This window comes from Camelina sativa, chromosome 18 (assembly GCF_000633955.1).
Source record: "Camelina sativa cultivar DH55 chromosome 18, Cs, whole genome shotgun sequence".
Lineage (NCBI taxonomy): Eukaryota > Viridiplantae > Streptophyta > Magnoliopsida > Brassicales > Brassicaceae > Camelina > Camelina sativa.
The window spans coordinates 3,554,815-3,578,492 of NC_025702.1; the positions used below are offsets into that span (position 1 = coordinate 3,554,815).

At 34.3% G+C, this 23,678-nt stretch overlaps 2 protein-coding genes, 1 long non-coding RNA gene and 1 pseudogene across 9 annotated transcripts; 2 read left to right on the forward strand and 2 right to left on the reverse strand.

Annotated features, from left to right (window-relative positions):
- LOC104760439 overlaps nucleotides 1–10,171 on the reverse strand; it is a 71,862-nt pseudogene extending 61,691 nt beyond the window's left edge.
- Nucleotides 11,637–13,289, reverse strand: LOC104763109 (F-box/FBD/LRR-repeat protein At2g26030-like). The gene is made up of 3 exons (XM_010486525.2): nucleotides 12,351–13,289; nucleotides 12,134–12,271; nucleotides 11,637–12,046 (listed from the first exon to the last, which is right to left on the reverse strand). Exons 1-3 carry the CDS (start codon nucleotides 13,287–13,289, stop codon nucleotides 11,771–11,773), a joined length of 1,353 nt encoding a protein of 450 aa, XP_010484827.2. The 3' UTR covers nucleotides 11,637–11,770.
- On the forward strand, nucleotides 16,059–18,232 carry LOC104760440. Of its 7 annotated transcripts, none has more exons than XR_762914.2 (5): nucleotides 16,059–16,711; nucleotides 16,829–17,296; nucleotides 17,609–17,640; nucleotides 17,825–17,913; nucleotides 18,015–18,232. It is a non-coding gene; the product is annotated as an uncharacterized LOC104760440 (long non-coding RNA). The 7 variants fall into 7 exon arrangements; XR_762915.2 differs by having other exon boundaries at nucleotides 16,059–16,501; XR_762916.2 differs by having other exon boundaries at nucleotides 16,067–17,066; nucleotides 17,159–17,296.
- Nucleotides 21,028–23,212, forward strand: LOC104760441 (probable arabinosyltransferase ARAD2). The gene is made up of 3 exons (XM_010483367.1): nucleotides 21,028–22,011; nucleotides 22,234–22,599; nucleotides 22,689–23,212. The coding sequence occupies exons 1-3, from the start codon at nucleotides 21,076–21,078 to the stop codon at nucleotides 22,875–22,877; spliced, it is 1,491 nt and encodes a 496-aa protein (XP_010481669.1). The 5' UTR covers nucleotides 21,028–21,075; the 3' UTR covers nucleotides 22,878–23,212.

Here is a 23,678-nt window from a genome sequence, read left to right on the forward strand (position 1 = left end):
TTTTTTTTTTTTTTTTTTCTTTTTTAGGAGTATCACTACAGTTATTAGAAGTATTCTTATGTTTTTAATTTTATTTGTAATACAGTTTTTAAAAAATGATGGTTTCATAGTAATAAATATAGTATTTTATTTTAATATCATTTCATTCCAAAAGTAAAACATTATTCATAATTTATAAATAATTAATAAAAATATAAATATTTATATAAATACAATTCAACAATAGTCATAAATTTATTAGAGAGAGCTAGTAGCATTTTGTATCTATTTGTTACATCTTTGTTCGTTAATTTTTGTAGCTAATTGTTACGAACTTTTCCAACTCGATGTGTGGCAAATTGGCAAATTGCGACAGATTTTTGTCACAACCAGTCGCTATTTGCTACTAATTATCTTGTATCAAATTGGTAGCAAATTACCACAATTAGTGACGGATGGAAAATTTGCTACAACCAAATAATTACTAAATTATTTTGTGGTAAATTAGTAATAAATATTTTTTTTGCTACGAAAAATGGGTTATACCTACAAATAAAATCGTAACTATACACAACTATTCTTCTAGTCTGTATATAAGTAGCATGAGTTTATGTACTTGTAACCAATTGGCTTTGAGGAAAGAAAGCTTATGAATCTTCTTGAGGAATCATAACCCTTGGCCCAATAGGGTTCGTTCAAATTACAATTGGGAAAAGATGATTCTTTAGGAGGGGGAAAAACATGAGCTAAAGCCAATTGGAGTTTTTTGCCCTTTGAATTGTCAAAACAATTTTCATGGAGAGATTTAACTATTCGGAAGAAGAGACAAAACGTACTGTTGGAATTTTTAGAAGATGAAAGAGTGATTCAAAACCCAAAATCAAAACAAACCCAACATTTACCGTTACTAGTATCCACGCCCAAGTCTATAAAATGCTAGGCATAATTGCAAATTTTCATAACAAAAGAGTCATACACTGAACTGCAATGAGATTGTAATGAATGATGATCTGACAATTGGGAGACCACTTTGTGAATGTACGAATCTCCTTGAAGATATCCACATCATGATTGCTTATAACAGAATCTTTAAAATGCAGAATGAGTTTCTTGAGAAAAGCTGAATTCTCAAGAAAATACCTCACAAAATTTTCCCAAATTTGTTCCTCCACAGTCTGTGCTTTTATCTCAAGTCTCAACACATTCCAGATTTGATGACAATCACCAAGGATGATAGCTTAGTTTGATAAAACGTTTGTCTTAACGGAATCCCTCGTCGGAAGCTTAGTTAACAAAAACTCCGGCAATTCACCGATTCTATCACAACACTACATGCATTCACGTTTAGGCACGTATTCGAAGCAACGGTTCATAGTTTGAGGAGAGAGCGTAATGCAAGAAGTGAGATTGGCAAGGTTTATTGACAAGAATGTAAGGAACCTTTAGCTCCCTTCTTGGGCAACACGGTGTGGAGAGGGACTACGCCTACGCTATATTGGTTTAGCATTCGTTAGACCTACTACTCTAGAAAACTCATTTTTTACCTTGTTCGCTGTGACTACTCTGACTCCCCACTGTTTCTCAATTTCTCATGAAACATAGGTGAACCGCCACCTTGTTGTTTGATACGCAAGCCCGTGACACAAATCCTCATGATAATTAAAAATTCTACATCGATGAAGATTTAACGTAACAAGCTATAAGAAAAGAAACAAAGCTCGTTTTTTATCTTGTTTAAAATCAGACATCAACTCTTATTTTTATAGAGTTTTTTAAGAATGAAATCTGTTTAGAAAACTATTAGCACTGAATATCATTAATTGTTTAAATGCATATCCAAACAATTTTAGTTAACATTCTCTACTATTCTTATAACCTAACACTATTAAAATATTTTAAATATATATATATATAATATTCTACAATTAATATATATACAATTAATATCTATAGATATTCTACTATCATTTTTGTTTGAATTTAATTTTTAATTATCGTGAATCATCATATAATACATAAAGTTAATAAAAATGTATTTTTCTGCATATATTGTGATTTGAGTTTTTTTTTAAACAGACATATATTACTTAATTAATATAAAGAGTTTGTTCAACATACATATATAATAAATTTGCCGTATATAGTAAATTTTAAAATTTTAAGAAGTTTAAAATATATAACTGATATATCTAAACTTAATAAAAAATTTAAATTGTGAATATTTAAAAATTTTAAAAATTTTAAATAACACAGGCGAATTATATATAAGGAGACATTATATTAATAAAATTTATATTAAAATATTACACTAACAAAAAATTAAAATAAAAAAATGGGAAGCTGTTTAAAGGAATCGGGAGCACACACCAAAACCTAGTGGACGTTGAAGTTATGGACGTTTCTTCCTGATCAAGTAACTGTTGATCTTGTCATATCTAGAACCCTAGAAACAGTTTCGTGTTGGCTTCTTCGAGGCATCGACTGAGGTTCAGAAACATGTCGGATCGTCATGAAATTTGGTACAGAGTTGCATGATACTACTAGCTAGTTAATGAGCGGTGGGATTGCGTTTCCAACGGTTAGTTAGTTCTTGATTTAATTGCTTGTTTTAGAGACGGGTTTGCATAGAGTTAATTGTAACAAGTTGCATTGTTTGGTTTGGAAAACGAGGTTGGATTGAGCTGAAGCTCTATTGGAGTATTCTTGAGGCATGTTTATATATTTTGGTTGATGGAGAACCAAGGTGGAAGTCTCCAACATGTTAAGGCTAAGGTAAGGGTGGTATTTGCGGATATACAGTGAGCTCTTTCTTTATGTACTCTTTGATAGTTGCTGAGTATTGACTTAAGAATTGTTTATTGATTGAAAGTGTTTGTGTAGATTTGTGTGCATGGTAAAATAGGTTGCTAGTAACATGTATATATGTTAGTAATATAATTTGTTGTTATGAATTAACATATTATATTATAAATATAATTATGAACGTATATGGAAATGAAAATGAGAAAGGAAAGGATACTTGAGGATGTTGGACTATAATGGACCGACGGGTTCATTGCAGGTCATAAACCGCTGACGAGCTGTACGGGAAGAATCAAGCTATGGGCCGTGGTCTTCCAGGAATGGGGTTTGTGAGCCAGAAAAAGTGATAATGGCCAAACCTATAAGTAAAGTAAATCTTCTCAAGTAATATAAAGAAAAAGAAATATTTTAATGTGGTAGTTGCAATGAAAGTGCATAAAATAATATTGATCTTATTGATGAAAAATAAGATATTTGTTTGATTGTTAGACATTATGAATCTATGCTAAGTAGTGGTTGTTGATTATATTTAGAACGTGATTATTGTATATCCAGTGGGCAGAGTTTGATCTCCTCAGAGTTTGATCTCCTCACTGAGTAAACTTGTTTACTTACCCCCTTATTTCCCTTTTTCCAAGTTAGTAATTAAGTTCAAGAGTTGCAGTTTGAAGTTTGTTGGTTGGTGAATTGTAAAGAAAGAAACGTTTTTGGCGAGACCGGATGGATTACACGTTGTCTCGTCTTCTGTGACGGTACGGGTGATACACTGTTCCTGGACTCAAACCCAAAACCTTCAATGCATGTCAATGGATGATAATAATCACATTCAACAGACCGCTTTGTAAATGTAAGAAGCTTCTATCTTGAAGATATCTTTACACTTAGATGTTAAATTCCGCTACCAACTGCCGTACAGATCCACTCCACGAATATAGTTGTTGTGTCCGTTTATACTTTATCAAGAAGTTTTGCATTCGTAATTTTTGATTAAACTTCATATAGTTGTCAAAGAAACTCACACAGCATTTGCCATAAGCTAATGATTTCAAATCTGTTGATTTTTTAATTGCGGCTCAAGTAACAAATATTTAACTCTAGTATAAATTATAATTTGTTTGAATTACTAAAATTAATCATTTAAATTTATTTTCATTATAAGAAAACAAGTGATTTGCAAGGCAGGATACTAGCAAATCCCTGGCAATTCAAATATACCAGTATTTTAATAAGAAAATAGAATTCCAAATCACTTGAGAAAATAAACAATTCCTCGTAAATCAGTATTTCCAAATCTATATTCGTTGCATGTCCTTGCAAGGGGACATAAACAATTTTTAGATACCTAGTAAATTGGTATGTATTTGCTATCGTGTTCTTTGTAGGTTTAGGTAATTTCAAAAAAATAAAATTAATGTTAAAACCGAAAAAACAGAAATGATTTGTCATTTTTTAAAATCGAATTTAATATTTTAGCAGGAATTATATATTGAAACGAATGTTTAAAAAATAACACGCAAAAAAATAACGGTTTTGTGTGGTTGGTACCATATATTATATGCATTTGAAAGAAACTGCATTTTTTTATTGGCCAGATTCATGTATTAAGAGATACATTTCGATGAACTTGAAAATGATGTAAACAATATCTCCATCTATAAGACCTGTGGTCCTCATTATAAATATAAAATGTCATAAGTCACTCTTTCCACATCTCCTAAATCATATAAAAGTCATGTTTGGGATTCTAGGGTTTAAGGCAGCCATGGGAAAAAGGCACAAGAAAGTAGTCCCCACACTAGTAAAATCCTGGTATATAGTTACAGTTACGTAATATTGATATGTAAAAATTTGTAACAAAAAATTATTGGAAAGATTTTTTTGTGAGTAATTTGTTACTTTTTGTCGGAAAATAATGACAAAAAGCTACAAAGCAAAGTCGAAGCGAATTTGTCACAAGATTTGGGACATAATTTTTTGTAGCACATGGGCGATTGTAGCGAATTGTAGTATAATATTTTAAAAATATTAAAAATTATGAACCGCCAATAATGAACCAAAATTTAGCAAAAATTTTAACTTACCGTTCAACACTTTAACAAAAACCGCTCAACACTTAAAAAAAATTCACTTGGTTGTCTTCACTCTTAGCAAGACTTAAATTTTATTTTCATTTTTCTTCTCTTCTCCTTCGTCTCTCCTCCTTCAGATTCTTCATCCGAAAAAAGTGATATAGTGTCAAATAAAACCTAATGTGCACTCAACCACGATCTAGTGGTGTCTTTGTAACACTTCAGGGTCGAATCCACAGAGACCAAACAATATACTATGAAGTTATATAGATCTGAGTATAGCTAAAGCAAAAGAAAGTTTGTGTTTCAAGTAATCGATTAAAAGAAAAATAATTGAAAGTTTTGCAATCAAGGAAGAGTATTGGACGCAGGGAATCAGTTAGGGGATTACAATCACAGATTTAGATGATAGATTGGAATGCATTAAGAACCGTTCTTGAACTCAGATCACAATAATAGAGCTAACCTACTTCCGCACCATTAGCTAACTTTGCAAGGAAACAACTAGATCCTAAACTTCCGTTTGGATCTAGCTGAACGAGCAAGCGTTAATGTTAAAGTCTGATTTGTTCACAAGGTGCCTCAACTTCAACTTCCGTTGGCTAAGGTCCACCTTGCTCACCTATGTTTCTTTCAAGCAACTCAACAACACTTTCGGTGCCACGATGAGTTTAACGTAAGATCTTAATCTAGGTGATCAGTCTAGCTTAAGCAATGAGTACAACTGTAGATGAAGAACAATAAGATCAATCCCAAATCTAGCAAACCGAAGTTTAGAGAATCATAAACCCCCTTTTGAAACCCGAAACCCAATAGTAAAACTACTCAGACATAGAAATAAAAGAACAGCAAAACAAGGATGAATAAATCATAATTGAATTGCAAAGAGAAGTAAAAAGGGTTCAGAAATCTTCTCCAAAGAGATACAAAGGATTAGAGGTCTTGTCCCAAGCTTACAAGTCTCAAAAGCGGCATAGAATAAAAGGTTTCCTTTCTAGAGGTCGAGCCTCGTGCTTAAATAGTAAAATAAAACCCTAAAAGTCGGTTTAAAACGAAAAAGGAAAAGTTGCTTCGGGTTCAGGATCGGTCGATCCGAATGTGGATTGGCCTATCCAGGATGCTTTTTTCTGTGTTTGCTTCATCTGCTTGCTAGTCCGACCAGTCTTCACCAAAATGGCTCCAAATGCATGCTTTCATCCCCAAAACACTCAGTTTCCTTCAAAAGCAACCTAGAACCTGTACAAACTCATAAAAGACTAAAAAGACTCTAGAAACACACTTTGACTCAATAAAAGACTCAAAACAAACCTAAAAACTATGGTTAAAACCTATAAAATACAGACACATCAGATAGCAAGCTTCTTCTCACTCTTTTCCTCTTGTTCTGATACATAGTTTTGGTGGATTATATCAGTTCCGCCTCACATTTCAGATCGATCCATCATCTCTTTGTCACAGATCCATCAATTAGCCTCAGATTTCCAGATCCATCATCCTCGACGCGGCGATGAAACGGCAGGGCTCGTCTCTGAATACGCCTTCAAGCTATAACACCGTCGTTTCTATTGCCGTTGATGTCTCCTTTTATCTCACACGATTCCAATTTCGGGTTACTAACAGAGATTTCATTGAGGAGGAGCAGAAGCTTGGTGAGATTAGGAGACAATTGAAACCGAGTTTCTTTTCTTCTACTTCGTGTCAATCGTAATGGGGGAGTTTGATTTCGAAAGCTTTGCTTGGATTTAGGGTTATTGCAATCGTTGTCTCGTTTTATTTTCTGTAATGGTCTACTGATAGAGATAAATGATGGGCTTGTGATTCTTTCTAAAATTGCAAAGAGTTCAGGTTAAAGTTTCAGACTTTCTTCTAGCTTCACTTTACATATTTCATGTTCAACTATCTCAAGATGTCTCTAAGTTTAGGTTTGGTTCTCGGCTGAGCTCAAAGTGTTTCTTGCTAGATGTCTTTTTTAAAGCTAATGAAGTTTTCCAAAGATTTGATTTATAGTTGGCTAGATGATTCTGCTTTTCTTTCTTCACCTATTGTTTTTTGTGCTTCTCTCTACGCTGCTATATTTGTTTTGTTTGGCCAGAATCTCAAGTTTTGAATCAAGACTTCACCGTTGGTCTGCAAAGAAGGGAAGCAAGAGAATCATCATTGTTGGGTCGTTCCCTAATTTCTATTTCAGAATTAGTAAAATCTGGTTGAAATTGGAGAATTATAATAGAAGAATTTTACTTCTTGGTTTGCAGGTGTAGTCGACTGCAGGTTAGTCCATCTATCCAATACCATTGATATCTTGCAGACGTTCTTTACTGAGCTGGATCATGAGGAAGAAGAAAAATTGTCAAGGACTGGTTAGTTATTCGTCTTTACACATAAATGAACAAATGTTCTGGAGATTGAAAAAGTAAAGAACCTTCGATTCAGTTTTTAACCTCCGATGTTTACAGGAACGAAGGTAAATTGTTGTAAGAAGTGCAAGTGGCTATCTCGGTTCAAGAAGTTTGTCTATGTTCTCGATGAACACTTGCAGGACATGCTCGAACATGAGTTTTATGTTGGTGCTTACAAGGTATATTCACTTGGCTTTTAATGTTTTGGTATTGTAAAGGGTTGAATCTTAATTTTTCAATTACTCTTGTGTTTTTTCTGTTATGGACTATTCAACATGACTTGAGCTTTTTGATCACTATTCACTAGAGTCTGATAAGTGAGTAGAGAGACATATAGCACCAGCCCATAGTACCAAGTTTGACGCTTCATGGAAAAATATGTGTGTCCTATTGTTTGATGGTGTGGGATTCAAAGGGGATGGTAACAACCACTGGGAGTGTGTGTGCCACTGTATAATAAGATCAACTAAGATTACTTCTATATATTGTGTTCTTTTCCTTTGCCATTGTTGTGCTTCTGTTGGATCACATTTCATACTTATTTGGTGTTTGCATTGCAGCAAGTAGACCATGGAGATGAACAATCAACAATGGAGGTTGTTGGCATAAAGAGAGAGATGGACACACGTTCTCAGCTTGTGTGGTTAGTGTTTCTATCTATAAAACATTTTAGAGAGTCTGTTTCTAGCTTACAAAATTTAGTTTTGTTTTTTTCACAGTCCCAGGAGACGTGATAAGTAGTTAAGTACTCTCTACGAACACAAGGGGCCATTTTTCTCCTGAAGTGGAACAAGAAGGGTGATTATCTTCTTACTAGTAGTGTTAATAGAACCGCAACTATTGTTCATGACCTTCGAGAGCATACCAATGGAGTTCTTTAGTCCAATATGAATAGAAGTACTTATGATGTTTTTTGAGAGCTTTTTTTTGATAAAAGGCGTTTAATGATGAACTACTTTGTAAAATTACAGTTATATATCATTTGATGATTAATGGAAAGAAACATGCTTTGTAAGTTCGTAACAAATTGGTTTTGTAGCATATAATTAATTGGATTTCCAATTTATATATTTGGAATAATTTAGCAATACATCATTTTATAATGTAGCACATAAAAATTGCTACAAAACAATATAATATAACAAACTGTCACTAATTAGAGACAAGATTTTCGTCGCACTTTATTACAAGTTTATGACCACAAACATTGTAGCCTCTGGTCGCAAATAAATGACAGCAATTGCGTGGTTATTTGACATTAATTGTTTCGCATCCTTCAGTCGTTATGTGTCTCAAACAAACACAGTAATTCATAGCAAATGGTAGCATTTTCCCACAAATTGTGTAGTCTATAATTTGTAGCACATTGCGACACTTAGTGACGATGGAAAAATTTGCTAGGCCAAATAGTTATTAAATTTTTTGGTCGCAAATTTGTAACTAATCTTTTCTTGCTACAACAATCATGAGATAACTACGGAATTATTAGTAACTATATGACAAGTTTTTACTAGTGAGGAATAAGCAATGATGTCTTGATCTAATAGCCACTAGATTCATATGGGCTACTGAGGAATAAGCAATGATCTTCTTTAGATCGATTTGTCTTGAAGTGGTCAAGGGTGTATATATTATAGCAATAAAGTATAAATGAAGGGAGTAGAACAAAGTGTCGCTTTGGGAAACATGGGTATCGAAAATCTTAAAAACCTGTTGGTTCTTCGTTATCTGTATATGGTCTTTTTCCAAGATTCTCATTTTGTATGGTCTTAAGCGCATCTAGTTTATTTGTTTATTTTACTCTTTTATTGCCAATAGTCACTAGATTCATATGGGCTACTGAGGAGTAAGCAATGATCTTCTTTAGATCGATATGTCTTGAAGTGGTCAAGAAAGTATATATTATAACAATTGCGCTTAAAATATAAATGAAAGGAGTAGAACAAAGTATCGCTTCGGGAACCATGGTATTGAAAATCTTAAAAACCTGTGGGTTCTTCGTTATCTGTATATGGTCTTTTTTCCTAGGTTCACATTTTGTACGGGCTTTCAGTTTCATGTTTCCATTAAGCGGGCGTGGTTATTGGCAATAACTTATTGAATCCATTGTCTGGGCTCATAAAAAATGAAAAAGTTTATCCTGCTACTCAGCCTACAGCCTTGAGCATTGTACAAGGATGTGTTGTAGGAGTAACCAATTACCTACAAGGTGGAATTGCCACAACATGGCCATTCTTCTTAGCAAGAATTATTGCAGTAAGATTATGGCTAGGAGGATTTGAAAGGTATTATGGCTACAGGATGGAATAGTTTTTTTCAACTTGTTCATTAACTTCCATTTAAATGATGAAAATTGGTTGAATAATTTTTTTCAACTCCTTCAATCTTTTCAGTTGTGCAACCATTTGCATTAAATATCTTCCTCTTCATTCTTTTTACGGTGCTTACAATCATGGTTGTTCCTCCTGCAATAACCGATTTAAATATCTAAAACAAGCTGGAGGATTAAGTTAAGATCATTCATTCGTGAAGGCAATACACCACTTACTCTAGAGAGACCATTGAAATTGTTTTGGCTGATGCGTCTGTAAGATTATTACTGATTAAGTTATTTATTTTATTTATATATTTTATGGTGACAAATCATTATTTTTTAAATCAATACGTGTTATTACAGATATCATCGGTTAGGTGGTTAACATGGGTGAATGTGAATACACTCCACTGTCAATGAAGCTCACGAAGCATTTGCCAGGAGGAAAATCATATTTTACGTTCAAGTCAAGCCGAGGAACGTTTAACCAAATATTTCTCCATCTGTTGGATAACACGCTTGACTTAATTAACAGAATCTTTGGTCGGAAGGTCTAAGAGTATCCGAGTTAGCAAATAATCCGGCAATCCGCTGATTATATCGCAATCCATCACGACAAACAAAACCCTAATTTCCAAAAAATAAATAACATCAAAGGTCTTTATCATAAACCTGAGATACAATACAAATTATACAGGCCATTACAATCAATCTGAGTCTTAAGAGTCGATTTGATTCGTCGGTTGGGTTGTCGCTGCCGAAGTGAGAACTGGGAATTAGGAGGAAGAATTGCAAGTTTGTGAAATGAAAAAAGAAAAAAAAATTATCTTAGTCGAAAAAGATATCACTTTTTTGTTTTGTTTTTAATGTTTTCTTTGGTAACGTATTTTTTGTAATTCAATTTCTTTTATGTCTTATTATATATATAGCTTTATCGTATACTTCCGGTTTCAGATTGATGTTTAGAAGCTTTTACACATTTTAAGAAAACAATGATTACTGAGTTTAAATATATTTTTTTCTTTGACTAAAGAGATATTATTTAATTTTAAACCAATAACAATTCAAAATTTTAAATAATTTCAATGATTACTTCTTGAAGTTTACAAAACATCAATCTTTGTGAGACAAAAAAAAATCCTAAAACATCAATTTTTATAAGACAGAGGGAGCAGTGGTAACCTGTTTAAGATAACATGGAAGTCAAAATACATGTATATTCAGAGGAAGCTGGATTTGAAGTCTAAGTATGTTATTGATTTTTCTGAAAGTGGTTTGTGTTAGAATCAAGACGTTGAAGTCTTTGTTGTTGTTCTGTTGCTTGAATATCCTTAATGTCCTCCAAGAAAGTGAGATTCAGATCAAATGTCTTACACTGGATGAGTAGATGTCAATGTATTTGAGTCCTGGAGCATCAATCTCATCAACGGCATACATATTCTACACAATCCATTCTTCTCTTAAAATTTTAAACTTACACAAAAAGCTCTTGTTGGAGCTGGTTTTAGCATCAAAGCTTGCTCTCAAGACCAAGATGCAACTCAATCCGGAAAACTGTGAATGTGTCTCATAGTATGGCTAAGGGCCTAACGCTAAAATGGAGATTGAGACCTCAAAACACACTTACTCGTAGAATAAAATCAGTCAACGGACTCTTGTTATTTGGGAGGGCGAGTGAGTAACGTTGGTTGTGGAGAGAATCTCGCACTCCTGTAATAAAAAGAACGAGAGGAGTCTTCACCTTGATGATATAATCTAAGGATAGCTCACCTTGGGCAAAAGAAAGAAACATAAATTAAACACCATTTTTACAAACCCCTTTATCAATCAAATATACGTCTTTGTATATCTAGAGTCTAGCCACTTACGTTATCTACTTACCAACACCATATTTTCCATATCATTTGAGATGGTAATAATCAAACTAGTATAGGCTTGATTCTTTGTCTAAGAACTCACATACAGAACCTACGCATTCCTAACGACAGAGCTTCTCCAGAAACAACAAACAATTGGTACTTATACAACGTTAAAGAACAACATGTCTTGCTGTATTAAATTCCCAGAGGTCTGATATAAAGCATACCATAAAGCCTAGAGTAATTAATCAATATACAAACGCACTCAGGGATTCATAGAGTAATCAAGTTTAATGTCAATAAATTCTAGGCTTAACTTTAAAATAAAAACACTGTTCTTCAGTGACATAATCAATGACTAATAATCTGACATTTGCGAGAACACTTGACGAATGTATGAAGCTCCTTGGAGATATCTGTAGCCTGCTTGGTTGTAGGGGAATCACTAAAACACAGAACGAGTTTCTTTAGAACTCTTGAATTCTCAAGAAAGTACCCCGCTAGTGTCTTCCCAGTCTCTTCCTCTATAATCATTCCTTTAATCTCAACACGTTCAAGAGTCGACGACAAACAATGAGGCACATATCTCAGTTTAATCTGAACTGGATGCGTCGAAACGGAAAGCTCCTGATAATAATAAAAACAGGAAACTATATCTTTCAAATAATGTTCTTAGTTGTTACCGCTAAATCATAGACTCAAACAGATTCTTACCAAGATGAGGCTCTTAAGATTTTGGAAGTTCTCAAGAAAGACCAATAGATGTAACAATGAGTTGGGGAACGCAGCCTGCAAACGATATAAGTTACCGAACTGGGGAAGCGGTGCAAGTTTCAAGTAACGATCAAGAACCTGCCAGAAGAAAGAAAATGATATAAGTAACAATTATATTATAGAGGATTAAAGTATATATGATAGTTGTTATGTATACCTCCATAGTACGCTTAGAGATGATCATATGCCTTACACTAGAAATACCGGTGAGAAAATGACGGATAGTATTTCTCTTGTTGAAGCTCCCTAGTTTCAAATGACTGCTACCAATCTCTACATCGAATTTAGTATCCATATCGATCGTGAGCAAAGAACTCAGATTGTTTACCACAATCCTATCAGATTGATTATCTTTAAAACTCATAAACTCGAGCCGTGGAGCATCGATCTCAACAGAGAAATCAGTACCACCCCTATCGTTCGCAAAGGTGTAACGAAACCTTTTCAGACTCCTAGATCTCACACGAAGAAACACCAGAAACTCTACATTGATACGATCAATAGTTCTAACAAATGTAAGATCTTCAAGAACAGGACAGTCTGAGATGAGGTTCTCCACAACCAAAGGACCATCCACACAATAAAAATTGTTTTCCAAATGCATGGTCTTCAGACAAGGTAGAGAAACAACCAACCTTGGATTTACAAGCCCTACCCTTACAAGCTTTAAAAACACCAATGTCTTGCTTTTATAAATGTCGTGAGGCATGAAATCTCTTATACTTGGCATCATATCAGCCTCAACATCTAAATGTTTAACTTTGCGATCAACCATGGTCCCTAGCAACTCCCCCAATCGATCACCATAGTTAATGAATTCGTTATATTTTATCTTGAACTTTTGTAGTCTTGACTTGTGGTTAATTGATAGGTTCTCTGAAGCATTAAACTCCAGAAGCTTATCAATGAAGCTAGCAAAGGCTTGTCCATTAAGTGGGAAATTATTGACATTTAAGTCAATTACAGGAACCATAAGCCAGAGACGTTCCCATCTCTTAGACAAAACGCTTGTCCTGACTGAATCTTTGGTGGGAAGGTAAGAGAGTATCTGAGTTAGCAAATAATCCGGCAATTCGTTGATGTTATTGCAATCCATCATGAAACCCTAACATTTCGGGAAAAAAATAATAACATTAAAAAACCCAAAAAAAAAACCCTTCAGAATTATCCCTAAAATCTAGGGTACAAGTCTATTTAACGTCATTTATTTACAGAGTGAACTGGGTGTGAGAATAACTCACCGTTGATACAATTTGCTCGACAGATTTCACTGTTTAGTTGTTTATACAATCGATTACTTCATTTTGGGTCACAAACTCACAATTCACATATGGAGTCAACTATTTTTGGGTGGCGCTTGAGATGGAGTTCAGATGAGAAAGGTGATCATATCAATCACGTCATAAAAATATATAGGCGACTCGTGGTGTTTCGAGGAAACGGTATAAATACGAAGCAAATATTGAAACCTAATCTGTCATTTTGAGATATGACCATATCTAAGATTATGGTTCTGAATGGAGACACGTCGATGTGGCCATACCTCAAATGACACGTGGATTAGGTATGACCATAATCTTAGATATGGCAGCCCATACTTCAAAATGACGTGGATTACGTTTTAATATTTTTTTTTGTATTTATACCGTTTTCTGCGAGCACCACTAGCTGCCTATAAATATTAAAATCTAATCCACATGTCATTTTGAGGTAGCTGCATATGTTTCCATTCACCATTTTTATTGAATTACAAAACAGTTCACTTTTAAAAAGAATAAAATATTACTGAACTTTTTGTAATTCAGTTATATATAAATAAAAAAAATTTGCTATCATTAGTAATACTTCATTACCGCTCTTCCACATATTCCCAATCTCCCTCGCCCTCTAGTCCATTGGCTTGTTGCCACACCGCTATTCACCCTCTCTTCCGCTGCAAACCACATCATCGATACAATACATATATGATATTGATAACATCATTATTTTATCCATTTTAGCTATAGTTTTAGTATGCATTTAGGAAAAGTTTGATATGATTTCAATACTTTAATGTCTATTATTAAGTATTTTAGGTTTCAAGAAGGTTTTACAGGTTTTATTGCAAAAAAGACCAAAAGACAAGGAAAATACGTTTTAGGAAAGATTCAGAGCTTTACAGTACGGGCACATTTGAAGAACTTCCAGGACTTACATTTTGACGTACGTGGTGTCTATAGAAAGCTGAGATAGTCATCTTTCTTCTCGAAGTAGAATCAAGTCAATCAGGTTACTCACCAGGAAGTTATGCCCTATTTACCGAAACGTATCTTAAACCGACGTAAGGAGAAGCAACAAGCGAATGGGCTTTTATTGAAGGCCTGACCAGCGACCACCACGGCGGCCCAGTCTAGCATTCACCACGTTCTAGAAGCTTCCTACGCCGCCTTTTTCCATGCACTTATCAAGAGAAGACGTTTCTAACCTTACAAAACCCTAAACCTAGACAAAACCCTAGGGTTTAGAGTGTGCCTTCACCTGCCTCCAAAGAGATCACGACCAGAAGAACAGCCACGAACAGCAGCCCTCTCTCGTCCATCTCTTGAAGCTTTGAAGTTCACTAAACTCTTTCTATTCTATTTGCTTTGTACTTTGTTTCTAAGGGAGAAGATCCTTACAACTTTGTTCGAGAACCATTGAAGTAATATCTAAAACCCTTTTCTCTTTTTATTCTTTTATGTTTATGAATTATTTAAATCTTGCTTTGATGATTCTCTTAAACATGCTAGAGTAGTTTTCTAGTTGGGTTTAAAAGGATAAATAAAAGGGGGGAGATGATCTTAGTTTAGTTGGCAATTTTTAGGGTTTGTTATATTTAAATTCTGTTTATTCTATGCTTTAATTCTAAGTCTTTGCTTAATGCTTTAAGTTAGCCTCATGAACTAACTATGATCTAAAGTGTGTGTGCTTTGCCAAAAGCTTGCATGTGTGCTTGACCTAGCTTAGATGTGTGGGGAGACATAGGAAGCACATACCCCTTAACTATGGAATTCCATGGATTAGAATCGAACCTGTTTTAAATGCTTTGATCTATGCGTCGTTGCCTGCGGCAGTTGAGTAACGGATTGTAGAGATCTTAGACGGTTATCTTGAGAACTTTAAGTTAATGGTTCATTAGTGTTTCGTAGTCCGAGTTTTTGATAAACAAACTAACCCTAAACTTTCCTAGATAGATAAATCATTGAACCCCTGTGATTCCCCTTGATGCCCAACGCTTGTTTTATTATTTTTACTTGCATTTTATTTACGTTTATTTGCTTACTACGACAGTGGCAACCTAAACCCCCATTTTATTTAGTCCTAGCCTTACTTACTTCCGTTGGATTCTGTTGAACAACAACTCTCTCTCTGTGAGATCAATCCTTAAATACTACTACCGATTAGCTGTGCACTTGTAGCAGTTGTGTGGTCTTTTTAAGGTAAAAGATTTTGGAGCGAAATAAACCACGCATCAGATATACATATGTATTTTTCTTTTATTTAATTATTTTTTAAGAAAACAAATAATTATTTATTCAGTAAAGAAAATCATTATTTCCTTTACTTTTGTAGTTACTTCATTTTGTAAAAAAAATTAATTTTAAATACATTAATGTTGTTTCTTAAACATTTTTAACTATAATTTTTTAAAAAGTTATTTATGGTACCTCTCAAATCTATAGCAAGAATATAATTTATTTTCTGCGAAAAGCAAAAATATAATTATTTTAAAAAATGGCGCATATCCATAGCAATTTTTGCTAGGAATTTACCACTACAAGAAATATCAACATTGATAGCATAAAAAGATAGCTCATTTTCCTGAACTTCTATGAAAGATCTATGTTTATTTTAATTTCTATATCATAGTACTAAATGAATGCTAAGATAAAAAATCACGAAAAGGAAAGCTAAAATCGTTTATTCCGCCAATACTTAGCGAAAAATTTCACTTAAACCGCCATGTATCCTAGATCTAAAATTTTTTAAGTCCCACATCCCATTGACAACAACACAAAAAAACTTTCACTTTTCCATAGAGAGAAAGAACAAAAAAAAAATCCTCCTAAATCAAACCTAGGTCCTCGGTCTCATGAGAGCACAAATCAATCTTTCCTCTCGATCCATCTACATCACCATGTGGATAAGAAGCGTCTCCTCTCATCTCAAAACCCTAGCCGCCGGTGTCGTCGCTGCTTCTCCTTGTCTCCTCTCATCTCAAAACACTTTTTTCCCCCTTTTCTTTTCTTCTGAGTTTTGATAAGAGAGAGAGAGAGAGTCACTATAAAGGTAAAGTATATCATCATCCTTACTCCCTCACTTCCATTGTTTCTTCGTTTCATTTTCTTTCCTTATTTCTTCGCTTGACTAGAGAAATGTGTTCGATTCCTCTTATTGGTACAAAAAATCTGAAGTTTTCTTGTTTTATTAAGAAAATATTGAACCTTACGTTTTTGGGTAAGCTAATCACTCTACCAAGTTATCAAATTCCTCTTATTGGTACGTGCTCTGTGATCTCTATTTAGTTACACTATCAAATTTATTTACAAACAATTGGCAGGCTAGAGTTTTATTTCTCTTCTTTGTTCTGATCCACAATTGTCCTTCTTCTCTCAGATTTTTGTTTCCTGGGTTTTGTCTGGGAGGAATCAGTCGGCGAATCTACATTACTCTCTCTGTCTCTCTCTCTGGCATTGTTGCTGCTGGGTTTAAACTTTTTCTCAAAATCGAAACTTTATCGGGATTTGATTGACAACTAAACCCTAACAATTGGTTTGTGGAAGGATGGAATAAAGATTGTAGGATTTTATTGACTCTTAGCTTTGTTGTTTTTTTCCCAAATTTAGGAGCTTTGGTGTGTACTGTCATCTTTCCTAAATATGCTATACATATTTTCTCAACCTTTTTTCTTAGAGTTATACTCATATTGCTTGTGTTTTTCAAAAGGAGGAGAAGGAGATTGAAATTGAAGATGCATATAAAGAAGAAGAGTGTGTGAGCGATATTGACCTCTGTGATGGGAAGAATCCTTTAGCCGTGGTTGAATATGTCAATGATATGCATACTTTCTACAGGAAATCTGAGGTAACTTGGTCTTGTTCAACACACATTTTTGCTTTTCTGTTCTTTATCATTATGGGCTTCTAGTTTCAAGGACTTGGTACTTATCTATGTTTAATTCATTCTTATGATTCTGCAGAAACTTAGTTGTGTGCCTCAGCTTCTCTTTTCTAAAACTACGGAATTTTGTTTCGTTTCTTCTTATGTTCTCCAAGTTTTATAGATAGAGAAGCTTCTCTTTTCTTTTAATCACAAGACATGTTAGTATTTTGAATGGTTAGTTAGTACATTAGTGTGATTGTTCTTGTTTTGTCTAAACGTTTAACTACGTTACAGGTTTTTGCATTGAGAGATGGATGATAGTGAAGGTAAGCATCAAACTTGTTTAATTGGTTTGGTTTATGATACATCAATTGGTGAATTGTTAGTTGTTTGATTTCCTGCTGGTTCATGATGTTCAGTTTCATGTTCAAGGCTTGTCTCTATTTGTCTAATGCTTGGCAGTGAATTGCTCTACTAAATGTTCATGCACTGGTGTTTTGTTTGATACAGGACGAGCCCATCTGAGTTTATTGCTCTACTAAGTACTTAGTTTACTAGTGGTTAGTGTCCCTCATGACTAGCTATTCCCGAGATACAAGGTTGTGGTAATGTCTAATATTCTGGAAATTCTCTTAGTTTTTTAGCCTTGAGTTAAGGACTTAAGTTAATATGAAAGAGCTTTGCTTTTCCTTGAACACAGGTACAATCGTTAGTTAAGGCAATGAAGGACGAGGATGGTGTGGCTAGAGCCGCGAAAATCTGGTTGTTGGTGTTACGAGTTCAAAGATCTAGTTGGTGGCACTTAGAATGTTTGTTTTATTTTGTTTCAATACTTGGCTGCACTTAAGATATTAGTATAAAACTTGGTATGGTCTTATGTATGACATTGTTTTGGTTAAAATATTTATATTATATATAGATGATGTATGAAATATGAAACCTATATAGAAATAAATTTAAATAAATTTTGTAATATAAACTAAATCGTTTTAATAGAGCTATGGTAGAAGCTCCTAAGATAGCATGAAAAATGACTTATTACATTATTTTAAAAACTTAAAAAAGTGTGTTAACAAAGCATTTCGCTACTGCTATGGTTGAAGACTTTAACATAGCATACATATCTGGCGTTATTGTATATGTGGTACCTACGATAACAGTGGCCTAACATAGCGTTTGTGAAAAAGCTATGAATGACATATTATAACTTTTCTCTACTGCTATCAATGTAGATATGTGTTGTAGTGTACTAGACATATTTTGTGAGGGATATGTTATAGAAGATTTTTTCCGCAAAAACAGACTATCACATACTTGTTGTGATGTCCGTTCGACCAAGGCCATATCACCAATTTTTTTGCATGCACCTTTTGGTTCAGAATTTCATCTAAAAATTAAGAAGATTTTTTTTCTTTTTTTGACCGCAAAAATCATGATACTTTAAACACTCTGGAATCTGCTAGGAGAAAATTGTTCCACGTACTCAATCGCTCTTAGCGAGACAATCGACACCAACATTGTTTGTTCTAGCAATAAATGATATCGAAAACACAGAAAAACTCTCTCTCAGCCTAGAAAAAATTTCCACCTCCGTAGTTAAAGTTGGCCAATCGTCCATTTCATCAAGTATCTTAGGAATGCTTGAACAATCTGTTTCAAATCGCACCTTATATATTATAGCTGTTTAATAGCATCGTTTCCATCGCCCATAGCAGTCCATCTGACTCGGCATGGAGAGGAGTAAGCTGGCGTGCAAGTCCCATATTTTTTGCGAGTAGTCGCACCTTATTATAGCTGTTTAAAATTTTAATTAAATATGAAAAAACAGTTTATATTTTTGCCGTCAAATAATGAATTAGATACGACATTTAACATTATAAAATTCACCTAGAAAAAAAAATTGTTTTATACACATTTCATGACAGCTGGGATTTTAATCTCTCTAGCCCCTTTTCCTTCATATCTAATTTGAAAAACCCCACTTATTCTCACTACCCTTTCCCTTTCCAATATTATTAAAATCCAACTCTACCCTTCTTATATTATATTATAAATTTAAATCTAAAATAAAAAATAAAAATAACCAAGATAATAAAACCTTATCTCTTCTCTCTCATTAACCACGAAAAAAATGCGAGATTTGTAAAAAAATTAGGGATTGCAGATATGGGACAACTAGGACCATTGAATACAACTATGTAAAAAATTACAGATACAAAAATTTGATGCAACTGACAAATGAGTACAATTATGTTGATGGACTGCTACGGAAAAATATAAAATTATAGACCGTTTTTTTCTCTTTTCTTTGCAGTTGACAATGAAAATACTTCAGTCATACGCTTTCTTTATGATGGATACTATTCAAGTATTAGAAAAAATATACGATGGATTTCAAGAGAAGATAAATAATTGTATTGTCTTGCTTAATTTGCAGAATTTTATTAAATTAGAAAACTTAGAACCAATATATAAAAACTTAGTCTTTTAAGATTACATTGTATATAACAACCACAAAATTTTAACATATAGATCTACTTCACATGTAAAAAACAAATCTAAATCATAGAAATCCAAATTCTTAAATAGACAACCTTAGTCTTTTAAAGTTACTTTGTATATAACAACCACAAGTTATGAAAATCAAGAAATAATGGTGGTTTCAAACATTTAAATACAAGATAACATAGTAAATGTATTTTGATTACGTAATATCATAAATACAAATAAAATTTTGATTTAGAGTACAGAAGAACTAATTTTTGTGGTTTATAGAACAAAAAACAACTATGTTCATTTTTGTACAACTGAAAAACTATATGACTTTTTGCTGGGGCAAAATATTATTTTACACATGTTAGTTCTTTGACGGCGCTAGATGTCCTGTCCCAATGTGAACTTTTGACGGCGAGGAAAGTTAAACACAAAATACATAGTTGTACTTAGATTTACTCAGTTGTACCAAAATAATTGTCAAATGAGACATATTTTAACTATTTCTTCAAAGACATAGTTGTACTTAGATTTACTCGGTGGTACCAAAATACTTTATTTGTTATCTCCAGAACATAGTTGTCTCTAAAAATTTCAGTTGTACCTGAAAATACCAGTTGCATAAACACAAAAGACAAATATCCAAATGAACATCCAAGTTTTCAAATACACAAACAAAGATCAGTTCTTTTTTCCCAATCATAAAAAGAGCAGTGATGAACTTTGATGGAGAGAGCATCCTCTTCTCTCTTAGAGCTTCATGTTTTCCTTTACCATCAATAGAGCAGATTCGCCTACTTTTCCATGACATCGGAGTCGAAGAAAAAGAAGATGAGAAGAAAAAACAGAAGAAGATGAGAAGATTCATTTGATTCAGATTCACCAAAGTCGAAGAAGAAGATTAGAAAATAAAAAGAGAATAAAGAAATTAGGTGATTAAGATTCAAAGTGGATATGGATAATCCAAAACTAATATGGGTCTAGATCCAAAATAAGGTTGGGTTGTAAATATATCAAAAATTTTAAATTTATTAGTCTTTAACTAGATATCTAAATAAAAATAAATATTCAAATATATGTGTTTTATTAGGGGTTAAATAGAACGGAAATGGAGATGAAGGGCCCGAGAGATTAAAGTCCTAACAGCTGTAGGTACCGACTTAAAATAGTATTAAATTAATTAAAATTTAATTTGAACTTCAAACGTCGATTTCCTCAAGACTTCGAAAACTCGTGTCTCGTGAATATGAATCAGCTTTTCTATCTTCATGATATTTATTTATCTTTCCCAAACGAACCTCAATTTCTTCTTCTTTCTCTGGTACTTGTTACCTCTAAAGCTCTTTCTTCGACTGAAGAAGAAGAAGAAGAAGAAGAAGAAGGAACTGTACAAAATGAAAGAGAGATTAAACCCCAAAATCAGAAAACCCAACACTAATAATAATTCATCTTCCAAGAAGTTCACTGTTTCGTTTCTCTCTGTTTTCTTAGTCTTCCTCTTTGTTAACACCTTCTTCTACACAAGCTTTTACTCTGATTCTGGCTCAGATTCCCGAGAAAGTTTCGATTTTTCTGGGAATTCGAGTAAAACCAAGGTTTACATGTACGACTTGCCGACGAATTTTACTTACGGAGTTATCGAGCAGCACGGCTTAGCTCGCGGCGGAGATAACAAAATTGATGACGTCACCGGGTTGAAATATCCGGGTCATCAGCATATGCACGAGTGGTATCTCTTCTCGGATCTTACCCGACCCGAAAATCAACGGGTCGGGTCTCCAATTGTCAGGGTTTTCGATCCGGCTGAGGCGGATTTGTTCTATGTCTCTGCTTTCTCTTCGTTAAGCTTGATTGTGAATTCGGGTCGACCCGGTCACTCTGGATCCGGGTTTGGGTACAGTGATGAGGAGATGCAGGAGAGTTTGGTGGGTTGGTTGGAAGGTCAAGAGTGGTGGAGGAGGAACAACGGGAGGGATCACGTGATCGTTGCAGGTGACCCGAATGCGTTGAAACGGGTCATGGATCGGGTCAAGAATGCGGTTTTGCTTGTGGCCGATTTTGGCCGGTTAAGAGCTGACCAAGGGTCGCTTGTGAAAGACGTAATCATACCTTATTCTCATAGGATTGATGCTTATGAAGGCGAGTTTGGAGTTAAGCAGAGGAACAACTTGTTGTTCTTCATGGGAAATCGATATCGTAAAGATGTAAGATTTTGTGATCTATGCTGTTCTTGAATCTTGCATTTGGAATAGAGTTTTTAGAAGTTGAGTACTTCTGAGTTAGATATAGAGAATCCCGCCATGGTTACTAGTTAGTGTTCTTGTTTGCTCATTTGTGTGATTGGAAGAAACTGCGGAAAGGTGTAACGCGGATGCTGATTTTGACAATGTTTGTTTCTAATGTGATCTGTTGTGTGTGTTTGACAGGGAGGAAGAGCGCGAGATTTGCTTTTCAAGCTTCTTGAGAACGAAGACGATGTTGTGATCAAACATGGAACACAAACAAGAGAGAATAGGAGTGAAGCTAAACAAGGAATGCATACTTCTAAGTTTTGTCTACATCCAGCTGGTGATACTCCTACTGCTTGCAGATTATTTGATTCAATAGCCAGTTTATGTGTTCCGGTGATTGTAAGTGATGGCATTGAGCTACCTTTTGAAGATGTTATAGACTACAGAAAGTTCTGTATATTCTTGAAGAGTGATGCTGCGTTGAAACCGGGGTTTGTGGTTAAGAAGCTGAGGAAAGTGAAACCAGAAAAGATTATAAAGTACCAAAAGACAATGAAAGAGGTAAAAAGAGTTTCTTGCTTTGTCTTCTTGGAGTTCCTTTGGATATAATGAAAACAAGTATGTGAAATTTTTGGACTTGGTTCGTGTAGGTTAGGCGATATTTCGACTATACACATCCAAATGGAAGTCTGAACGAAATCTGGAGACAAGTTACTCAGAAGATACCGCTAATCAAACTGATGATCAATCGAGAGAAGCGCATGATAAAGAGAGAAGGAAGTGCCCCACAATGTTCTTGTTTATGCTCAAACCTGACCGGGATCATCCATGGTGTCTAGTAGATTTTTAAGCCTTTCGCAAAACTGAACCAAGTACAGTAAGTACATTATTTGTTCAGGACTTACTGGATCCCACAATGGATTAACAAGCGAGCTCACTATTAATGATGAATCAAAGACTGGAAGGACAAAGAAAACGTTTCCTAAACCAAGCTATGAATGACGCTGTTGCCTGGTGAAACTTGGTGTTGGTGGTTTGTTCTGATCGACCTTATCCTAAATTTGCCAGACAAGATCAGTATAACGGAAGCGTAAGATCTAGGCCTGGGCATAAAAACCGTACCCGAATACCTAACCCGGAACCCGACCCGAAAAACTGGGTTCGGGTTGGGTACGGGTTTGTCTATAAAACCCTATTAAGTTCTATTTTCTAATACCCGTGGGTTCGGGTTAGGGTCGGGTAATATCCGGTACCCGTTTGGGTACCCATTAAACCCGAACATATAAACATATTTATAATATTTATCATTAATATAATGCAATTACCCCAAATTATGATTATAATTTTGAATATTTCATTTAGTTTTATACCTAAATATCAAAAATAATCAAAATATCTGAAATATTTTGTTATGTAAGTCAAAATTTAACTAAATTTATTTAAATTTAATTATATTTTTTTGGGTACCCGGTAGTTCGGGTACTAATCGGGTTCTAAAATTTGTAACCCAAACCGACCCGAACCCGATAGTACCCAAACCGAACCGAACCCATATATCTAAAAATACCCAATGGGTTCTATTTTTCTAAACCCGTTTACCCGAACCCGAATGGGTAATACCCGAACCCGAACGGGTTATC